Source organism: Amia ocellicauda, chromosome 16, assembly GCF_036373705.1.
Source record: "Amia ocellicauda isolate fAmiCal2 chromosome 16, fAmiCal2.hap1, whole genome shotgun sequence".
NCBI lineage: Eukaryota > Metazoa > Chordata > Actinopteri > Amiiformes > Amiidae > Amia > Amia ocellicauda.
Window position 1 is genome coordinate 1,418,141 of NC_089865.1, and position 23,032 is coordinate 1,441,172.

The 23,032-nt window shown below is 52.6% G+C and overlaps 2 protein-coding genes across 2 annotated transcripts; one reads left to right on the forward strand and one right to left on the reverse strand.

The window, feature by feature from the left end:
- Positions 1–8,458: 8,458 nt before the first annotated feature.
- On the forward strand, positions 8,459–20,869 carry creb1b (cAMP responsive element binding protein 1b). The gene is made up of 8 exons (XM_066688668.1): positions 8,459–8,825; positions 13,177–13,298; positions 13,921–14,070; positions 14,182–14,282; positions 14,553–14,695; positions 14,809–14,991; positions 15,219–15,372; positions 15,457–20,869. Exons 2-8 carry the CDS (start codon positions 13,185–13,187, stop codon positions 15,599–15,601), a joined length of 990 nt encoding a protein of 329 aa, XP_066544765.1. The 5' UTR covers positions 8,459–8,825; positions 13,177–13,184; the 3' UTR covers positions 15,602–20,869.
- A 64-nt stretch (positions 20,870–20,933) lies between these two features.
- On the reverse strand, positions 20,934–22,663 carry mettl21a (methyltransferase 21A, HSPA lysine). Its single transcript, XM_066688669.1, has 4 exons — positions 22,539–22,663; positions 22,260–22,407; positions 21,858–21,969; positions 20,934–21,753 (listed from the first exon to the last, which is right to left on the reverse strand). Exons 1-4 carry the CDS (start codon positions 22,646–22,648, stop codon positions 21,353–21,355), a joined length of 771 nt encoding a protein of 256 aa, XP_066544766.1. The 5' UTR covers positions 22,649–22,663; the 3' UTR covers positions 20,934–21,352.
- Positions 22,664–23,032: the final 369 nt, after the last annotated feature.

Consider the following 23,032-nt stretch of genomic DNA (forward strand, 5'->3'; position numbering starts at 1 on the left):
ACACACTGACACATTCACACACACTCTGACACACACACACGCACTCTGACACACACACACTGACACATTCACACACACTCTGACACACACACACGCACTCTGACACACACACACTGACACAGAAAGACACACTGACACACACACACTGACACATTTACACACACACACTCTGACACACACACACATCCTGCTCCATCTGTATCCTGCCTCTGTCGCTGCCTTCCAGGAATACTGTTTTGTTTTTCTTCACCTTTAAATTATTTATTTGTTTCCATGGCCCCAGCTGCCCCCCAGCCCTGTGTCCTGCTCCCCTGGGGACTGGCCGGCTCTTGCTCCACACAGTCAAAGTGCATCCACATAACCCCCCCCTGCCCGCCAAGCTGAGCTTTGTGTCACTGGGCTTCTAGTGTAGTGCGGTGTGTGGCACAGTACCGTGAACTGCTGTTTTGTGAGCCGCTGCTTTAGTCTAAATCTATAGATTTATTTTTATATGTTAGAAATATAAGGTAATTGATATAATATATGTTTGACACATAAAATATGTATATGGATCACAGTCTCCAATATATGTAAAATATATCCCATATATATTGAATAGACCAGAAACAGTTGACTTATGATATTAAGAATATAAGAACATAAGACAGTGTCCAGTGGAGAGGAGCCCATTCGCCCCATCGTGCTCGTTTGGTGTCCATTAATAACTAAGTGATCAAGGATCCTATCCAGTCTGTTTTTGAATGATCCCAAATTGTCTCTTCAGCCACATCGCTGGGGAGTTTGTTCAGATTGTGACGCCTCTCTGTGTGAAGAAGTGTCTCCTGTTTTCTGTCTTGAATGCCTTGAAGCCCAATTTCCATTTGTGTCCCGGGTGCGTGTGTCCCTGCTGATCTGGAAAAGCTCCTCTGGTTTGATGTGGTCGATGCCTTTCATGATTTTGAAGACTTGGATCAAGTCCCCACTTAGTCTCCTCTGTTCCAGGGTGAAAAGGTTCAGTTCCCTCCGAGTCTCTCCGAGTAGGATATATATTCTAACATATTGAGAAGTTCAAGAATCACACCTTTCCACCCTAAATGTATGTTTGTCCTGTATGGGAGGGTTTTCTCTGCAGGCACGGGAAGTAATTGAGCAGCAGAGGTTTCCTCGGCCCTGAATGGTGTGTGTGTCTCTTGAGTCGCTGCTCGGTGTGTGTGTGTCTCAGAGCCGCACAGGAAGCCCGAGCAGCCGGCTGCAGCTGTCGCGTTCTCCCCGCTGTCCGGCCCTCTCGGTGCGGAGGGGAAGTCCTGGCGCTCCGCGGGGCCATGGTCTCGCTCCGAGCGGCCCACTGCTTCCTGCCTCCCAAGGCCCGCACATTGTTCAGCGTTGTCCGGGGGGGCTGAGTGCAAGGGGCAGCAGTAAACACGGGGGCAGATGTGCCGTGACTCAGCAGCACGGCAGGCCGCTCTCACCAGAACACCCCCCCACTCCCTGCTCCCTCTGCAGGCCGGCGCTGGGCCGCAGTGGAAACGGACGAGACGGTGAAAACACACTGTGACTCGCAAACTGGGCTCTCGTGGAGTGAAGCACCTCCCCCGGCCACCCCCCGACCGAGAGAGCAGCTATCAAAGAGCGACAGTGTGTGAGAGTGTGAGAGTTTATTGTACAGAAAGAGAGAGAGAAAGGCAATGCGAGGCAGCAGGTCAGAATATAAGAAGCAGGGGAGGCAGTAAAGGAGAAAAGATTAAACAACCTCTCAGGGAAATGAGCAGACAGACAGACGGCACAGAGCTGGACACCCGGTGTTGGTATGAGAGAGTATGGGAGAGTGGGAGACAAAGGCTGGTTCTGAAGTGTGCCTCCGTGTGCCCGTTGGCTGTGTGGCACCGATCGCTGTGCCAAAGGCTCCCACACTGCCTGGCACCGCAGCGGTCAAGATGGCACCAGAAATAAATCACAGCAGACACCATGCCAGTCCCTCAAGCCTCAGAATCAGCTTCTCAAAGGGTGGTCCTGTCTGACTTCAGAAAACCTGATTAGGCACAGAGAGAAAGAAAGAAAGAAAGAAACACATGCCCATGCCCCCCTCCACCTCTCCCATCCCCATCAGGCACGGAGGGCAAGGAGGTAATGAGGCGACGGCTGGTGATCCGATGCCAGAGAGCGGTGCTGGGCTCTTAATTGCCTGGTTGACACACCTGGAGTTAACGAGCTGTATAGAAAAAAGAAAACTCTCCCACCACGAGAGGGGCGGGTATGCAAATTATGACACATGCATTAGAACATAAGAATATAAAGTGTCCAATCAAGAGGAGCCCATTCGCCCCATCGCGCTCGTTTGGTGTCCATTAATAACTAAGTGATCAAGGATCCTATCCAGTCTGTTTTTGAATGTTCCCAAATTGTCTCTTCAGCCACATCGCTGGGGAGTTTGTTCAGATTGTGACGCCTCTCTGTGTGAAGAAGTGTCTCCTGTTTTCTGTCTTGAATGCCTTGAAGCCCAATTTCCATTTGTGTCCCGGGTGCGTGTGTCCCTGCTGATCTGGAAAAGCTCCTCTGGTTTGATGTGGTCGATGCCTTTCATGATTTTGAAGACTTGGATCAAGTCCCCACGTAGTCTCCTCTGTTCCAGGGTGAAGAGGTTCAGGTCCTCAGTCTCTCAGTAGGACATTCCCTTCAGACCTGGAATAAGTCTGGAGAGACAGAGAGAGAGAGACATGTGGTGGCAAGACTTTGGCAGGTACAGGGGGCTCCAGATTTCCACCCGGGTGCAGATGGGGAGGATTACAGCTGTGATCTGCACACAGTTGGCCTGTGTGTGAGTTGGCATGGGCATGCGATTGTGCGTTTGTGTTTGCATTGCTGGTGTGCGTGTGCATGCCTGCAGAATACCAAACTCTCCTCTTATAGCTCAGGCACAGGGAGTCGCATCTGCTGGGGTCCGTTTAGAGGTGTGTGTATATGTGTGTGTGTGTTGAAGTTTGCTTTATTATGTAGGTCACAATGGAGGAATTTCAATCCTGCATGCACAGTGATTGACAGGTAGATGTAAACATCCCTCACATCGCAATGACCTTCGAATCGCCCCCCCGTGCTGTGTGGTTTTGATCTCGTCTCACAGCACTAATTCCAAGAGGCAGCCATTGACACCAGGCCAGCGCTGCCACAGAGGACGAGGCGGACGGCACCACCGGAGTGAGAAACACCGCTAGCATGTCAGACACGTTTGCTTTCTTCTTCCCCAGCAGTCAGAGCCGTTCACCGCCACTCGGCGCCCTCCCGTCCTCGCTGTGCTCTCCCCTGCAGCATCTCCGCCTTGCCAGACCCCGGGGCCACCCCACGGCCACTCCGGCCACCCCCCCACCTGTCAGAAAGCATTGCCGGAGCGCTCCCGGGGAGGCGTGCTGAGACCGGTGCGGCCGGGCGAGAGCAGGGGCTGAGATTAACATGTCTGATGCCACGGTGACAGCGGGGGGGTTATTTGGCACAGAGGCTCGAAAATCTGCTAATTAACGTGACCTCCCTTTGATCCAGCGAGAATACAGCGCTGAATCGCGGCCAGGCAGAGGGAGTCTGATGCCGTCTGCCGTGGGGCTTGGCGGGCTAGCTGATCCCGTTCCTCCTGCCAGGCGAGCCGGGCCGCCGCCGGTGCAGCCACAGTGAGGCTAGCCAAAGTAAATGCCCTCTCCCCACCCCCTCCCCTCGGTTAATAAAACCATCACCAGAGCTGCCCGTCTGCCAAGAGCGACAGAGTCCTGGCACTGCCCCCACCTGCTCCGCTGACCCCCCCATCCCGGCACACTCTGGCTGAGACGTCCAGACAGGTGGGTGCCCGAATGCATTATTACGGCGTTGGACAGAGCTGTGTCTTGGCAGTGGCTCACTAATGGACACTCCCGGCAAAGCCACAGCAGACTGTTATTGCTCTGAAGAGACTGGCTCTACTGAGGGCTTCTCACCCGTTTACCAGGCCTCAGCCATGTCATTATTGTAACACAGAGAAAATAATCAAATCTCCTTTGTTGTTCTTTAAGCGCACAATTGTGAGAGGTGAATTTGTGGTTGTTTGGCTCCAGTAGCCGGCAGAGTCATCCACCGGGCCGTGCCGTAACTCACTGGGCTGGAGGGACACATCTATCGCTCTCTGTAACAAAAAATCATTAAAATGTTTCCGAGCTTTGGCAGCCTGTCTGCAGCGGATTAGAGACGGTATCAGAGGATCGGCTGTGTCTGCGGCACCGCGGCGGGGATGGATTATAGCTTTCTCTGGCTTATCTGGCAATCCAACAGCTCCATTATACACCACTCCTGCTACTGCTCCTGTCACTGCTGCTGCTGCTCCTGTACTGACATTGCAAACAAACAAACCAGAGAAAAAACTATTCACGTTAACAGGCAATGCCAACTGCCTATCCAGGTATGAAACAGTATCGGCAAAACATTCAACCTGTCTCTGTGACAGATATCAGTCAATTGATCACTCAAACCACCAATCTGTCCTCTCAGTCTGTTTAATTAACAGCAGGAGACAAAGGAAATGAGGCCACAGTGACGGGACTCTTCTGGAAATGCAGTACAGGGAAGTACAGCAGACTTACGGTTACTGTAGGTACACCTGACACACACAGAGAGCTATACTCATAGTGTGTGTACATACTGCACTGTGCCGGTCCTTCACAGGGGCAGCTACACGGGGCAACACGGGCCTGGAGACTGGAGGCTGGGAGAGAAGGGGGTCAGTGTTCACCTGAATTCATGGTCCACACTGTCCCTCCCTCCCCCCGGTGGCGGAGCATGTCTCAGGAGGCGCAGAGAGCCGCTGCGGAGCTGCAGAGAGCACATGTCTGTAGGGACATGTATTATGCATGCTGCCGTTTCCCTGTCAGCTTCTCTAGTTTTGTGGTAAAAATAGAGCCCGAGACCTTGGAGCTTTCTCTGCATTGTTTATGTGTCTCTCGTCTCTTCGTTTCCAGGCTCGGCAATTCATTGCACGGGTCGTGTGGACGGGGAACGGGAACGGAGGAACCGAAAGAGAGCCGCGTCCTCCCACAGATCGCTGCAGCTGTTTTTGTTTGTATGTCAAGATCTGAAGACAAAATCAATTGGGGGTGGGGGGGTAGTTCTCCAGTATCATTCAGAGCAGGAGAGTCGAGCAATCGTGCAGGGAGGCAAGAGTGCCTTTGAAACAAGAACCAGACGGTTATTATTAGACACTTACAGCTGCATTTAAACCACAGCTGCAAGTCCGGGGCACAGTAAAGCACACAGGTTGGAAGCTGATGTAATTTAATTAAGAGTCAGTGTAATCAAGGGTCATTTTACACCCTTGACAGAGTCACACCTGATTGGATAGGGCCAGTCTGTCCAGCGTTAGAGGTAACACAGCCAGGAAACGAACTGAAGCCGAGGCAATCAGTGTTGCTGTGGTTCATAAGAGCATAAGAAAGTGTCCAATCGAGAGGAGGCCAGTCGCCCCATCGGGCTCATTTGGTGTCCATTAATAACTGAGTGATCAAGGATCCTATCCAGTCTGTTTTTGAATGATCCCAAATTGTCTCTTCAGCCACATCGCTGGGGAGTTTGTTCAGATTGTGACGCCTCTCTGTGTGAAGAAGTGTCTCCTGTTTTCTGTCTTGAATGCCCTGAAGCCCAATTTCCATTTGTGTCCCCGGGTGCGTGTGTCCCTGCTGATCTGGAAAAGCTCCTCTGGTTTGATGTGCTCGATGCCTTTCATGATTTTGAAGACTTGGATCAAGTCCCCACGTAGTCTCCTCTGTTGCAGGGGCGTCTCGGCGAGGTGCATTAAAGTGGGATTCTTTCCAGGCACATCAATAACAGACTTTAACAAGGAGACCAGATAGTAATATATATATTAATATATCTAGAAGACATCAGCACAATAGAACAATTATTGATGAAACCAAATAAGATCTTGCAAGAGAACTAGACTGCAAGTTCTCACACAGACTGAACACACATTGTGTAGCGTGTGTGGGGTCTCCTGATCTCTGCCAGTGCTCGGCAATCTGTGATAGGACTTTGCTGTTCTTTTTTTCTTGTCTTTATTAGAGCTCAACAAATCCTGCCAATAAAAGAGAGAGAATAGTCCAGGATCAAACAGAGGCTGTGATGTTTCCTCCCAGATGAGGCTCTCAGCAGCCTGATGCAACCTATCGGAAACTGATTTCACACATCACTCCTGATTGACGCCGAGGAATTGCAGCCCTGGGTGGCAGATCAGGCCGCTGATGGGAACCGGTGTTTCTCTGGACTGTGGGAACAGCCATGTTAAGAGCAGGGCAAACACGATCAGGCCCTTTCACAGAGACAGGACTCACACTCTGAGACACGCTGGGGCCCTAATGATTGCATTTCCAAAATAACTTCCAGTTTTTGTTTGATGTTGTATTTTTGCAAAGCACAGCAGTCAAACAGCTCTGTGCAACGCTGTGAAGGCCTCCTCCCAGGTGTACCCAGTGTCTTTACTGTCGCTGTTGTTTTCTGGGGCAGTTTGTTTTCTCTTTCTTTGGGAAAAAGAAAGAAAGACACACAGTCATCAGAAAACCAATTAAAACAAGGCAGCAAGAGAGATGAGAGACGTCCAGGACACAGAGCTGCAGGGGCGTCTCTTCAGGGGCTGCGTACTGGACGATACGGACGGTGCTGCAATGAAGCGCTGTGATCAGAGTTAGAGGAACAGACTGACAGACAGACAGACTCACTGACTGAAGGACAGAGACTCCCAGCTTCACACTTTACAGCCGCTGCTGCCTCTTAAAGGTAATTCATCAGAGAAGGGCTGTAAAAACAGAGCCCTCACTTCACTGCCTCTCTTCCTTCATCTGTGTTTATTCATTCAGCCTTTGTGTTTTTATTGCATTGTTTCCTTCTTTGTGTACAAAGATCAATCTGGTATCGTTCAATAAACCCGCTCCCACTGGGGTTAAAAGTGCCCTCTGGATTCCACTTCCACCCACACTCAGATGACTTAATTGATCTAATTGCTGCGTGTACTTAATTGGTAAAATATATTGGTCTCCAGGTGTTAATAAAGTGCCGATCACCAGGTGCCTGCAGAGCCTGCAGCAAGAATGCCCCCCCACCCCCACTCTGTGTTGCGTGTGTCCACAGGCCGGTGGGCAGCAGCTGTAACACACATTCATCACAAAACAGGTCGACACACAACAGCGGCCCCGGCAGCCAGCGGTCCTCTCGGAGACTTGCGGGGCAGTGCCGCCACCTGCTGGCGGGGAGACGATCCTGCACTTCATCCCACCTGGCCAAGTCCAAGCCTCCACAGGCAGCGAGCAAACGACACACAGAGAGAAGAGCCCCCCCGTCCAACAAGAAACCCGCCACCACGTCCTGGAGGGGGCCGTTTTTCAGGTGGTCAGAAAGTTTTGTTCACTTCTTGGTATGATGCTTTGGTTTTGGCTCAGTGATTCAGTTGAGCAGCAGAACCCCCTGCAACCCGCAAATCACATGTCAGATCAAAATCCCCCTATTGCAGAAACCCCCCCGGTCCTGTCTTCACTGACTTCACGGGAATTACACATCTGGGGAGTGAGTAATGTGAAGCTGGCTGGGTTTGGCGCACTGGGCAAGTCCCTGGCACACCATAGAGACGTGCAGAACAGGAGCCGGGCTGCCAGCACTAAACTACAGAGACATACACATACACATACACATACACATGCATGAGAAGCAGGTTCACTATCAGACACAGATCAGGGTGCAACACGGTAGTGTCCATATGACAGCAAAGCGTAGTGTGGTGTACTGTGGTAAACAGGCAGTGAACTATAGTGTGGTCTAGTAAAATAGCAGCCAGGGGAACAAGCCTGGCGCAATAAGAAGATTAATAATGCTGCTGCTGTACTTTTATACAGTACACACATTGCTGGAGGATCTCTGCTTCTGACACACACACACACACACACACATACACACACTTAATTACATACTGTCATGGACCCTACACACCTGCTCTAGTCCCACTGCTCCTAACCTACTTACTGCCACACACTACCACTGATGCACACAACTGCTAACAAACCACCACTGACACAACCCTGCATACATCAATTATATATGATCTAAAGCCAGAAGACGCCCGGCTCCAGGTAACTACTGAGTGCCTGCTCCCAAAACACCAGACACACGGGATGCACGGGATTATACTGAAGCCATGTTGCTTTCGGCTTCAGAGCAAGAGAAAGTAAGGTATTAACAGCACGATGAATCCGAGGGGATTATACCCTACTCTGATTGTATCATGGACACTGACCTACAGCTATAGTCCCGCTGGAGTCACACCTGTCCTGCACAAACACTGCATACAGAATAACCTACAGACCGGACTGCTCCCAGCCTGCGCACTGCCCCACACAAATCATACATGATGCGCAGCCGCATGCACACACTATATTTCACATTCTAGTTATTGTAACCTCGTTTAAAAAAGCAAATCAATTTAAGGACGTTGTGATTCAGACAGACGACCGTCGATGTTTCTATTTTGCATCGGTGCTTTTATTTTGTATTGATATATTTCTGTTATGACTGCGAATCTGCCCTCGCATATGCGCACTCTGCACAGCGCCCTCCACTCCGTGCGTTTCCGCTACTACTCGGGGAGCCTTCGGCCGCCTCCGCCCGCCGTTCGGGCTCCCTCGGCCGCACTCGGGCCCGCTCGCTGCTGTGGCCGGGCTAGCGCTCGTCTCCCTCGCTCTCCGTGTTGTTGTTCCCGGTGACGCGGCGGAGGTGTAGCCTGACGCGGTCTCTTACGTGTCGGCCTGAATAAAAGTGGAGCTCCGGGGGCCCGGGAGTGACGGAGGGAGTCTGTACCGGTAAGAGAGGAGCAGTGTCCGGGGGGGTGGAGGGAGACAGGACGCGTCCCGCAGCGGGCCCGGGCGGAGCGGCGCTCGGCCCGGGGGAAACAAAGAGATCATGGCGGCGGAGGGTCTCGTACTCGGCAGCCGGGCGGGGGTAGGGGAGGCTGCGGCGGGCAGGGACCGAGCTGGCGAGCCGGGGGCAGGACGGCGGCGTGTCTGCACCCGGGCATCGAGACCCCCGGGTCCGCCAGCGCCGCGGCAGCCCCCCGGAGCCCCGGGTGAAGCGAGCAGCCTCCCCTCGCTGTTGCGCGCTGTTTCTGGCGCATAAATAATAATCATCACGATAATGATGCTAATGAGGATGAGGAGGGTGCAAATAACGGTTTGCACAGCGAGGCTCATTCTGCATTGACACGTTTTGCACATGCATGGACACTCGGCCCGCCAGTGGAGACTGATTTGGTGTCAGTTAGTGATGTTTAGGACCCCCAGCATGGCAGTGCCAGGCATTCATACACGGAGTGCACAGGGCTGGCAAGCACACCCAGCCTGCTGTTTGATCGCAGCTGCATGTGTTTTCTGCGTTTTGAATGCACTGGTGCGGAGTGTGCCACAGAGCAGCGCGCTGCTGGAGATGCCAACCCGCAGGAGTGCACTCGGCCCCGCAGCCCCGGCTCCTGTCCCCCGGCGCTGGTGCTGAAGGCGTGAGATTTCAAACGCGGCGGGGAGAGACGTGCGTGGGTGTGACGTGTCATATTGGAGTTTCTCATGCATGAGTCAACACACACACACACACACACGCATGCATGCAGCTGCACACATTGCTGCTACATGCCTTTCTGCTTTAGCCAGTCTGAGTGACAGATTCCCTCATGAACATTAAGCCATAGATAGAGTGAGGCTCGCCATATGTATTAGGTGAATTCAGTCATATTCAGTTCCTCTGTGCATTCAGCAGAAAGAATAAACCTCAGATGATAACCACAGTGCGGTTGTCCATCGCAGAACACAGCTGATGGAGATTGAATTCCAGGACAGGCAGTGAACTTGGGCGTCTCATAGGACACCTGCACTCTCAGTGGTTTTTAATCTGCTATCAACACTAAAGCTAGAAACAGCTGGTTTGGGATTGTCTAATTTCAGGGAGGCACGTATAGTCTTTCAGCGGCACACAGTGGTAGATCTGTATTGCACCGATTCGAAGTGCTGATCGCTGCCCTGTAGCGAAGGACTCGAGCTGAGATCACGCCTGGAACGGTTACCCCGTCCATCTGCTGGGTATTTAAAGGCACAACTGTAACACAGGACGCAGAAACAGGCGGTGGAGAGCCAGGGCACAGGGGGGTATCAGTGGAGCGGTCTGGAGAGACACGCAAACCGAAACAAAGCTGCGTGTGTCCCCTGCTCCCTGCTGGGCGCTCCGGTGAACAGGGTCTTGGGGTGTTTGTCCCAGATGACCTCCAGAGTTAGTCACAACATCTGACCTGGACCTGGACAGCCGGCAGGACTCTGGGCTGGACTGGGACCTTTTTCCACACACGTGGCTTGGTTCCAGTTTGCGTGCCTTTGAGCGTTTTTGTTTGGTTCTTTTTGTCCTGCATTGGTGACGTGTTTCTAGATGTATATGAAGAGAAACTCTGACATCTGGCGCGCAGCATTCCTGCAGTCTGCCAGCGACCGCGCTGAACCAGAGCCGTCCCCGGCCTGGGGTTGTTTTCCTCAGCGGGGAGAAGAGCTGGCCGCTCTGCTGAAATGCACCTCTGTGTGTCTGAGTTCCTGTTTCACTGCCGCGAACAATGCCCAGTCTGGGGCCTTCATGTGCAAGATATGTGTGATTTTTGGGTGTAAACTTTTTAAGTGAAGTTGTGCTTCCTCTGTGAAGATGGAAGCTCTTCTCTCTTGGCCTCAGAAATATCCCCATCGTTGCCAGCACTCCTGCTCCTGTCTGGCGGTCAGAGAACACGCTGTGCGGTGTTCGCACCCGGTCTGGCTGTAGGGCCGGTCCTCTGGGCTTGTGCCCTGCCCTGGCCGGTGTGTTTACGATCGCTGTGACTCCAGAGAGACTCTAATTGCCAATTAAATAAAGTCCTTTTATTATTATCACCGCGTTTGTAAGAAATGCAATGGCAATGTGCCTACAGCTGCAAGTGCTTTGAGGCTGTTTTCATTGCTGTTGAAACTCCCCCACACTGTGGTATTTGTTGGACATGAACCAGGGCATCTGCGTGCTGTCAGGTAGGCAGGAACCCACATCAGAGGGAGGGCAGGCTGTTATGCTGTGGACACAGTTTCATGTTTTTAAATGTTTGAATGCTCCTGCCCCGCGCACACTGCGCTGGGACGCCCCTCCTAACCGCGGCGCACCTCTGCCGTGTGACTCCCTTTGTCACTATGTCAAACGGGCTGTGTTCAGCTTCCCCAGTGTGTTAAGATCATCGTAGAAAAGAGAGACTTCACCGTGTTACAGCAGAGGCCGGGCAGGGACTCGCACCCCCCTGTGAGGGCCAGGGGGCTCCTGCTGAAAGCGGGGGTCTGTTGTGTTGGCTTCTAACACTGTTTATATAGACAGCGCATATGTGTCTAAAAGGTATTCTGTTTAAATTGCATGGAAAATAACACACAGCATGGGCGTCATGGGCGAGGTGTGTGGACGTGTGCCAGGAATAGCTCCCCCACACCTGAGTCAACAGTGTGGCCTGCCCCCCCCCAGGCTGTGTCTCTGTTCAGCCTTTGAAGGAACAGAAAATGATCTGGTAAAACTGCTACAACTTCCCACTGTTACAGTAGACCCACAGTCTAGCGAGCGGTTTGCTGATTATTTGAATAATCGAGATACGGCATCACTGAAGCTTTTAATGACTTCATACTCATCACAGCCCCTCTTATCAACGCCACAATTAAACTCTACATGATGTAACAGAATACAGACTTTTTTTATTGAATAAGAATTATATGTTGAAAAATGCACAGTACTAAAATCTGTTTAATTGTGTATCTGTTGCCATTAAAAAATAATAATTTGACACATTGGAGTATTATTTTTAAAAGCATTTGACAACAGACATCCCAGTGCCTTGTTTAGAGCATCTCAAAATTGCTGTCCATAAAATAAATAACATCCACATAAAATATAGCGAGAGACTATTTAATATAATAAAAGATAATTTACCAAATATAAATACAGTATAAAACAATTGTTACACAGTTACATAGTTACAGGCAGTACATTATTATTCTTATTAATCTCAGCACTAGGAAAGACAGAAATGCACACACAGGGAACTACACTGATGCTCAGAGAGACTACAACTCCCACAATGCAGCAGCATAATAACAGGAAGCCCTGCTCTCAATCAGCAACAAGACTTGTAGGAGAACAATCACTGAAATCCTTTTTCCTCTCTTGGGATCCATTCAATAGCCTCCTTGGTCCAGCTTTGATCTGTCCTTCTTGCCATTGTAACATTTTAACTCTTTCTTTGATGTCATATATTTTAATTTGTTCTCAGATCCATTAATTTCTTTTTCGTCAGCAGTTTGTGTGATTTGTGTATTAACTCATATATATACAGACGGGTGACAAATTAAAGGAAAAATCTGAATAAATGAGTGGAGGAACATAATGAATGCAGACGCCTCCAAACAGGTGCACTGCATGATACAATTAAGCAATTAACATCCTATCCTGCTCTGTGAATGTATACAAATGCTGAGCAGCCCAGCTGACCTCGATTTTGGATCAAGGTGGCAAGATGAAAGGATCTAAGTGACTGTGAAAGAGGGGGCATTATTGGGGCACGAATGGCAGGAGCTTCAGTCACACAGACGAACTGGTGTTCTGGACAAGTGGGCGAGTGCATGTGTGGGACACCAAGAGAACGGGACAGGCCTGACTGCTGGACCCCTTCAGTGAGGGGGTCCGGAGGCTCTGTTACGTTGTGGGGGGCATCATATGCTCTGGCCTTCGCAGTCACCAGATCTCAACCCAACTGAACACCTGTGGGAGATTCTGGACCGACGTGTTAGACAGTGCTCTCCACCGCCATCAACAAAACCCCAAATGAAGGAATATCTTTTGGAAGAATGGAGTTCATCCCTCCAGTAGAGTCAGAGACTCTAGAATCTGTGCCAAGAGCACTGAAGCTGTTCTGGTGCTCGTGGTGCCCAACACCTCACTGAGACACTTTGTGTGGGTCTTTCCTTTAATTTGTCGCCCGTCTGCATATAGATATATTGTAAGAATGTTTAGAGTAAAGAGTTACATTGTCGCAGATGTCAGTCAGTCTGAGCGCCCGGTGCTGCCTCCCGGTGGCCGTTCTGGCCCTCACACACCCTCACCGCGCTCTGTGTCGCTCTGGCTCCGCAGCTAACTCAATGACCATGGAATCGAGTGCAGACACGCAGCAGGCGGGGGACACTGCGGTCGCCGAGACGGACAGCCAGCAGATCGGCGTGCAGGCGCAGGCGCAGATCGCCACCCTGGCCCAGGTGAGACCGGCGTGGCAGCGTGGCCACAGAGCCCAGAGCGGACCCTCCTGTGTGCCGTCCTCAGTGCCCGTGTTGTGAAGTTTAAAGAAAGCATCCTTCTGACTCCAGGCTGTTACCCAGGCCTTGTGAGTCTCTGTCGATGTGTTTATTATTATTCATTTGTGTTTGTCCTGTAATGCTTGATGTCAAACTGGATTGATTAGTCGTGTACCGATCCAGCGTCCGACACATTGTGGTGCTGTCAGTCTGCGTTGTCGACCGTGTGTCTCTTCTGCACAAAGTAACTTTTCTTTCCTTTCTTTTTGTTTTCCTACAGTGCTTTGTAAGTGTGTTTTTGGATGGGAGTGCCCTTAGAAAGAGGCCAGATACAGACAGACAGTGTAGTTACTGTGGGGAATCCACGGGGTCAAATAAGAGGGAATCCCCTGCAGGTCTTGGAGGGTGGGGTGGGGTGGGGTGGGGTGGGGGGGGCAGTGGCCACCAGTTCACCAATCCTCACCCTGACAGCCACGAGGGGTGGGTGGGGGGGTAACTCAGATCACCATGCTTCCCTCGGTAGCTCGGGGGGCCGCCGGGGTGAGGGCAGGCGGGGCTAACGAGAGCGCGTGTGTGTGTGACTCAGGTTTCAATGGCAGCCGGAGCCCACGCCACATCCACCGGCCCCACCGTGACCCTGGTGCAGCTCCCCAACGGACAGACGGTGCAGGTGCACGGGGTCATCCAGACGGCGCAGCCCTCCGTCATCCAGTCGCCGCAGGTGCAGACTGTGCAGGTGAGCAGGGCGGGGCAGGGCGGCACAGACCGGCAGACCCGCACCATCGGACCGGTTCCCGGGAGAGCGGGGCCGGGGACCCCCCTGACCGATGGTGTCTCTGTGTTGCAGATCTCCACCATCGCCGAGAGTGAGGACTCCCAGGAGTCGGTGGACAGCGTGACCGACTCGCAGAAGCGCCGGGAGATCCTGTCCAGACGCCCCTCCTACAGGTAGTCCCGCCCTCCGCTCCTCCTCCCCAGCAGAGCCCCCGGACGAGGGGACGGGCGGCTCCAGACTCTTTTAATTAACCCCTGAGTCTGCCGAGTGCACTGACTCCCCAATGCTGGTGGCTCCACAAGAGACAAGGTCCCAGCGCTCCTGTCCCCGGCTGTTTCTTATTGGTTGTATTTAAAGTGTCTTGTGAAAAACAGCCATAACCAAAACAACTAAGAGTCATGGTTGATCGGTTGACTGCAGCATCTCCCCCCCCCTCTGCGCAGGAAGATCCTGAACGACCTGTCGTCCGACGCCCCGGGGGTCCCGCGGATAGACGAGGAGAAGTCCGAGGAGGACTCTTCGGCCCCCGCCATCGCCACCGTCACTGTGCCCACGCCCATCTACCAGACCAGCAGTGGCCAGTACAGTACGTCTGGACTTCATGTGGTTTACATTTCACAGCATTCCCCCAGGTGGGTCTGCAGTCAGAGGTTTTAATGCTCTCTCTCTCTCTCTCTCTCTCTCTCTCTCTGTCCCCAGTCGCCATCACACAGGGAGGGGCGATCCAGCTGGCCAACAACGGCACGGACGGGGTCCAGGGCCTGCAGACCCTCACCATGACCAACGCGGCGGCTGCGCAGACAGGCACCACCATCCTGCAGTATGCGCAGACCACAGACGGGCAGCAGATCCTGGTGCCCAGCAACCAGGTGGTGGTGCAAGGTGAGGTGCGGGGGGCACCGGGCAGGGATTCCTGGGGGGGTGGATTTTTACTCTTCTGTTGGTGCTCAAACTGTGAGTTTTAGTAGCTGTTTGGTACCACAGACACGCCGGGGCTTCCCACAGTGCGGTGCGATACGGTGTAGCCACAACCCCTGATATCAGCTGGCATCAGTAACGGGTCCTCCTTTTCTTCCTCTCCTCTCTCTCTCCCCCTCACTCGCTCTCAGCCGCCTCAGGGGACGTCCAGGCGTACCAGATCCGCACGGCGCCGACCAGCACCATCGCGCCCGGCGTCGTCATGGCCTCCTCGCCGGCGCTGCCCACCCAGCAGACAGCGGAGGAGGCGGCGCGCAAGAGGGAAGTGCGGCTCATGAAGAACAGGTGGGTCTTTTCTCCGGGCGTGTCTAGGGACGGTGAGCGCTTGGGTTCGAAGGTGACGGTGACCTTCCTCTCCTCCTCTCCCAGGGAGGCGGCCCGTGAGTGTCGCCGCAAGAAGAAGGAGTACGTGAAGTGTCTGGAGAACCGCGTGGCCGTGCTGGAGAACCAGAACAAAACGCTCATCGAGGAGCTGAAAGCACTTAAGGACCTGTACTGCCATAAGTCCGACTAGGCCCGTCACCCCGGGGCGCCGCTGCAGGCCGGTACCGAGGCCGCAGCCCGGCGCCCGGACTGGACCACAGACACCGTTTTCCAAGTGTGTTTTTTTTATCGATTGCTACAAACTGCCGATCGGAGACGATGCGATACGACGGGAACGGGGCGGCGAGGAGAGAGAGCGGGAACCGCGGCACCACGACGCCAAACCCACTCCCTCTCCGGAGCGGGGGGGCCTGGCGGCACACAGGCGGGCGGAGGGAAGAACGAGATCGACTTTTAAATCATGGATTAAACCTTTTTTATTTTTGTATTTAGCTGCCCGCTGTTTTTGGTTTTATTCGGGGGCGTGGAGGTGTTTGGCAATCTCTCTCGCCCGCCCTCATGGCGACATCTGTGCCGGGCTTTGCCATCCACCCCGTGGGATTCTGGGAGAGCGCCAGCTGGGCTGTTACAGTGGGAGGGGGTTTTGATTCGGTTTGGTTCGTGTCTGGCGTCCCCTCGGCCGCCGGCCTCACACCGAGATCTGCGTTTATTTTTTCACAGCATCAGGTGGTCCGGATGTGAAACACAGCCTTCACTCACAGGGGTCTTTCTTTATCTCCTTCCTTCCCTCTCTCTCTCTCTCTCCTTCACACTCTCTCCTCTCCCTCTGTCTCTCTCCTTCCCTCTCACTCTCCCCCTCTCTCCTTCCCTCTCTTTATCTCTCTCTCCTTCCCTTTCTCTCTCTCTCTGCTGAAAGGAGCTGTTAGAGGATTGGAGTGAGATTTCTATTCCCTCCCTTTTTGTGGCTGGTGTGAGGGACCCGAGCTCGTGGGCCCGTCTCACCAGCGCTTCTGGAAACGGGTCGAGGGCTTGGCCGCTCAGATATCACTTGCCATGTTGTCTTTCAGTATTTTATCGTGTGGTATTTCTTTATTATGATGTATCGTTGTTTTATTTGTCCCTTACCTTGTGTTTCCCATCTGTCTGTTTTTGAAATGGTTGTTCTCCAGCAGCACGACCCAGTCGAGGTCCTGAGGGTGGGGTCGAGACGGGTCCGCAGGAAAACAATCGAGTTTAAAAACAGGCAGACGGATGCAAACAATACGCTGTCATGACGGTTCCTGAAACGCTTTCCTACCCCGAGTGTGCAGGCGTTGAGTCGCCGGTGGGTTCATGCCGGAACGCGCGGCTGCCCCGCCCGGTGTGGAACCTGTGCTGGGCCGGGCCGGGAGACGGGCCTGTGAGAGGCAGGGCCGGGTGGGGGGGCCACAGTTTCCATGAATGAGGCAGCAGCTGCTCAGGGCTCAGAGGGACGCGCTTTAAATAGCTCAGGCTGGGGAGGAATCCAGAGCACGGCTGTGGGAAAATAGAGAGAGAGGGAGAGGGGCGGACATTGAGCTGTAATTATAAGACAAGCCTTTGTTCAAGATGAGTTATTGAGGGAGTCGGACAGAACTGGAGCGCCGTTTCTCTGACACTCCCCTGCTGGGCTGCGGGGGGGTACAGGAACAGCCGAGCATGGGGAGGAAAATCCTTAATAGGCCAAGGGCAGAGAGAGAAATGGAGCAGGTTAATTAATAAACGAGTTAGTTAATAAAGGAGCCATCTGAACATTGGAGGTCCAACGGGCGGCCGCGGTAGAGCTGTCCACGTCTCCTGGCCTCCCACAGGCGCTAGCATTGCGGTGCCAGCAGAGCACTTTGAGCAGGTGGGGTCTGTTCAGGTGGGAGAGCGGGGGGTCGGGGGTCAGGGGTCAGGGCTGTGTCACTCAGCGCTCCCCTGAGACACATTGGATTTACACAGAAAGCTCAGGACTGTGAGGGGCAGGCAGCTCACGCCCCTCGCTCTCCGGGCCGCTCCACTGAGCCGCCACACGGGGCGCTGTCTTACCTCCCGGCTCCCAACGGGAGGAAGAGCACTAGTGTTCATTTTATTCTTCATCCGGCGATGCGATGCCATATTGTATTATTATTATGACGGTGATTCATCTTATTATATCTGACGGTTATGTTTCGTGCTTCACGCTATATGTATTTTTATTTTTATAACACTTTTTGTTGGTCGTCGTTATGATCATGATAAGTATTTCTCTCGACCTTGGCGGTCGGGTCTCCGGAGGCCCGGTTACACCGCGCTCTGCCAGGACACGGGCCCTTTCTGGCGATTACCAATAAGGCAGCTATTCAGAAAAGGCTGAGAGAGATTCAACGCTACCTTTGTGTCCCACTGTGCGGAGGGGCGCCGAGCTCGGAGCACAAGGTCAACACAGTGTCTGTGTATATATATATATATATATATATTATTTGTATTTTTATCTCTGACCTGCATAATCACACATGCACACTTACACACACATCCTTAACACAAAAACGCAAACCAGGAGCCACTCTGGGGGGGAAGGTGCAGTCCGGCACAAACACTACCAATGGCAGCCAAGGACAATCCACGATCTGTAGTCCAAGTCCGGTACCGGAGTCCTCTCTGCTCTCTCTCGCGCTCCTGTCCGTCGCTTCCTGGGGGGGCGGCCTCTATGACATCACAATATGTACATATTTTTTAATACGAAAGCAAGTTCCCTGCATGCTTGGCGTGGTCCCCCCAGGGCCGCGAGGCCAGGTGGAGGTGCGCTCCTGTTCGGGACACGCCCGTGAGAGAGCAGACAGGCGTGGGGATCACCCCTCCTTCCCCTCATCCGTCCCCGTGCAGAAATGATCTGAGCTCTGCCACGTGGGTCACACTTTTCATACGTGTATTCTTATTGATAATGATTAATTAGGTCAGCACTACCCCAGGGGTGGAGTCCCGGTGGGAATCTAATTCCCAGCACGGGCAGACAATGGAGAAACAGGAAAGAAAGTGTCCAAAACTTCAGCAATCGAGGACACAAACACACACACAGGAAGGGACGCCTTGTTCTGCTGCAGGTCACTTTGGGGGGGGGGGCATGGCAGGATCAGGTATAGATACTCGTGCCGCGGGGCCTGGGGGGGGCAGCCAAGAGGTTTAAACCTCAGGCATGTTACACTTGCTACTTTAAGTTTCGGTGATGGCTATCGAGAGCACCAGACGCAGTATTGCTTTGCTGGTTTTTATTTTTATACATTGAAGGCGCATTCGAATGTACTGTACTTGTCTTCGTGCATCTGTGTGACCTACACGGCCGGTGTCTCCCCATGAGGATTTGCCTTTTCTTTGGATCACATGGTTTCTTTTCATGTAAACTGTTCGTCGATCTGTGTGGCAAATCCTCGCCAGTCGTAAGTAACAAGTAATCTATAAGTTGTAGAAAATGGTCCCTGAAAATCAAATGAATGCTTTTCAGGGGCCACTTTCTATTTGTATTTGGTGATTGGCGGCAATATCGGGGTTGTGGTTTGGTCTCCAGGCTGACCAGAGATGTGATCCCGTCCCCAGATTGATCCCCCCCCTCTCTCTCTCTATACCTCCAAAAAGGTTGCGTCGGTTCCAGACCCCCATATGTGTCATGATTTCTGCCGAGGTCTCCGGCTGTAGTTGGGGAATTCGAAGATCTTCGTGGGCAGCGGTGAGACTCGGTGATTCGTTCGCTTAAATTTAGACACCGACACAAAAAAGTGAATCAAAGTGTTTATCGGTGATATCTTTTCCGCGGTTGGTCGAACACCGACTCCGCCCTGGAGAGTGAGCCGCACAGACGCAGTCCACACTGACACGCACGCAATGAGCACGATCCAAACATCTGGAATCTGTGCGGCTCACTCCGGAAGGCAGAATCCGTGTTCCTCTGATTCTGGAAAGATGCAGTCAGTGGTGAGGTCTGGTTTAATAATCGGTGTGTATCGAACAACACAAGTCACCGCATTGCACCGTTTCCCGCAAAGGGTAAGGAGACGTCAGAGGGCAGGTTGGTTTGCGTCAGTTGGTGCCGAGCCGTCGCTTCACCAGGAGACGAACTCGGCACGAACCGATGTGAACAGCAGGGGTACACAGACACTTACGTTAAGAAATTATGTATTATTTATAGTTGTTTTTTTATATAAAGGTGTGAGATTGTGATCTGGTGTAAAATGTCTCACCAGATCTGAAGCAGAAATTGAACAAAAAAGGTGCTTTTATTATGATGATGATGTTAAGAAGAGGCTCCAGTGCAGGATTTGAAGGTGTGAAGCTGAGAGAGGGAGCCGCTCTGGGTGAGGAGATGACATTTCTGGGTCACGTGTGTCTTTTTTACTTTAGTTGTGAGAAATAAGCTGAGAATAAAGAGTGGTTACAGAGCGCCCCCTGTGGCCCCCAGGAACCAGAGATTTTAAATAATTGGAAACGCAGCTTTGCATTTACAATGGGATATAAATGTGTGTGTGTGTGTATATATATATATATATATATATATATATATATATATATATATATATAAAAAATGATATCATTTTAAAGGTTAACTTGTTTCAGTAGCTGTTCAGATTTCCGGCAGCTACCCTTTTTTATTATTTTTAATATCTGTACAGCTCTTTTACTGGCAGGGCATCTCATAGCACGACAATGAACCTGAAACACATACAGAGGGAGCGCTGGCACCTTCTCCTGCCCAGAGAGGGGCTCGACCGCGGGGCTGTGGATCGGCAGCGAGAGCCCGGGCCCAGATATCAACTGGGCTGACCGGTCCCGAGAGGCCTGACGGGAATACCCTCGCCCCCACGAGTGACCTGTACCCCCCAGACCCCCACAGCGCCTGTCTGTCCCCTCGGACTCTTCTGGCTCACCGCAGCCTTCGGTTTTCATTTTGTGTATTTTTTATTTTGTGTATTCTTGTTTTTTAAATGCAGCCAAATTTGGAGCTTCTAGGGAGGCCTGTGTATCTCGTCCTCTGTGAAGGGCCGTGTCCCGCTTCCTATACAGCGTGACGCAGCAGGGCGTCGTGCTGTGCATGTGCACGGAGCGTGTTCATATGCTGGACATACGGGGCACACGCAGTGGGCAGTGGGCAGTGTGGTGTGGAGCTGCAGGAGAGAAGCGGAGTTATTTTTTAAAACTACTCGTGCTTTATTTGTATAATGCCAATTTTACTACGCATCGTTTTTAAACACTGTCGTGTATATAAACACAGCATCGGCTTTCGTGTTCCAGTAGCGTAGCAGCTCCCTGTATATATCGACCTGCGGATCCACGGCTGTCTGCATCGCGCGAAAAAGGAAAGAAAACGGAAAAAAAACTAAAAAACCTGTCTCCTGTTTTATCCGAGCGTTTTGTGACACCAGACCTGTTGTAACACCCTTTTATAGACCTTTGTGTAAAGCCACATTAAAAAATGCTTTGAAAGTTATTCGCCTCTTGTTTCTATCGCTCTGCACATGGTTTTGAGAAAGGAAAATGATTGAGGGAGGGGATACACCAAATTCAGTGTTTATTAAAGTTTGTATCATTGGAAGTTTGTGTACGTACAACACAAACAGTTTTAAAAATACTCTAGGTAAAACAACACAGTCGCTGGGCAGCAGCTCAACGCGTCTCTGTGTGTGAGGCTGGAGGCTCCGGCACGAGACGCACAAAGACCGTCCCAGAGCAACAAGTCCACATCCTGGTCACACTGGCTGTTCCAACAGCAGTTCATCAGTTAAACACGACCACTGAGGAACGGAGAGCTGGACCTGTTGCAACAAAAGCCAGATGACGCTGCGGCCCTCGGGGGGCCCAGTCCGATACCCCGGCTCCCGGCGGGTGGGGATCGAGACCCTGTCTGCTTAAAAAAAAAAAAAACACCACCAAGCAAACAAAACCCACGCCAGGCTCCACCCCGTCCCCATTCTCAGAGCTCCGGCTCGGCCCGGCCGCGCCTCTCCGCCCTGTAGACGCGCACGTCCGTGGGTGCGTCGTGGAAGACCTCGGTCACGGAGAAGCGGTGGCGCAGCAGGCCCAGGAAGGCGTGGTCTCGCTCGTAGCGCAGCCGGCAGGACAGCAGCACCACGCCACGTGCCGCGCCCAGGTGCTCCAGCGTGGCCAGCAGCGCCGGGAACGTCTCCTCCAGGTACACGATGTCCGCGCCCAGCACCAGCTCGTAGCCGCCCGCCTCGTACCGGTGCAGCCCCTCGCCCCAGGTGAGCTCTGAGACCGTCGCCGCCCCCTGCAGGTCGGGGGGGAGGTTGGCGACCACGTTCGACCGCAGGAGCCCCATGGCCGGCTGCCGGTCAGTGATGGTCACCTGCGCGCCTGAGAGAGGGGACACGGGTCAGCCCAGGCGGTTATACTCGACCCCCAGCAGTGACCTGTCCTCCCAGCCCACCAACCCCTGTGATGAAGGCCAGACTCCTCACCCAGCAGAGCTGCCACGATGCCCACCAGGCCGGTGCCAGCGCCCAACTCTATCGCACGCACCCCCTGCAGCGGCATGTGCCCCAGCTCCAGGTACATGCACAGCACCACCGCCTGCAGAAACACACACACACCGGAGGTCAAGGACGTCACAGACAGGCAGAGAGAGAAAGGTCTGGACATTTCTGTAAATGCTTTGGCAATAATGAGGTATTTCATTTGAATTAGAGAGGGGAGACGGACATGACACACAGTACAGAGACACGGCTGGGCACAAGAGGACACGGAGAGCCTGGAAAATAAAATAGAGAGAAAGTCCTAAATGCACATTCATTGTCCCGGTCGCCCTGTCCGGACGTGCTCTGGCGACACGTGTGCAGCTCATCCATAATGTCGGTCCTCACCGCGTCCCAGACCACGGCGGCCACCCCGAGGCGGCTCCAGTCCTGGGAGATGCGCAGGCTGCGGCCGGCCAGGCGGAACTGTGCGCAGGGCTGGTGCAGCTTGGCCAGCGCGGCCACCGAGCCGCCGTCATAGGGCACCAGGGCCATCCTGCGGGAGGGGGACACAGAGCGGCTTAAACACACGGAGACGTGCGCACCCGGACTGCAGTTTGCGTTATTATACGGTTACTTAACTATCACTGCAGGCAAACAGCCGCTTCTCAAACCCCGGACACTTACCGCAGCCGCACAGAGAGCCGCTCCACTGCAAGCGATAGGGCTTTTCCACATGACGTCACTCGCAGCGCGCCTGTAACTCTCGCGATATCTGGTGCGCTGACTCTCTGCATCTGTTCTCTTCTGATCAGTCTTACCATTCACAATTATTCACACGCATTTTGTCTTGTTTTTAGTATTTCTGATTTTTATTTTATGTACGTACTTTGATATATCTTATCTAAATAAGGAGGACGTGGGATTCACTCATCTGTATACCTTTAGTATCCCCTCTGCCCAGGTATTGATTGATTGGTCGATTGATTGGTTTATCTATTACCTGGCGTCCCAGTATATTACCCAGTATGTTGTTGAAATAGACACACATTTGCTATTTACTAAAATAATATTTTCAACCAAGGCGCTCCTGAAAAAAAACAGCACGATGGTAGGGGACCGGTTTGTACCATGATTTTACAATGTTTTTACCATGTTATTACCCTGTTGAAGGCATGCAA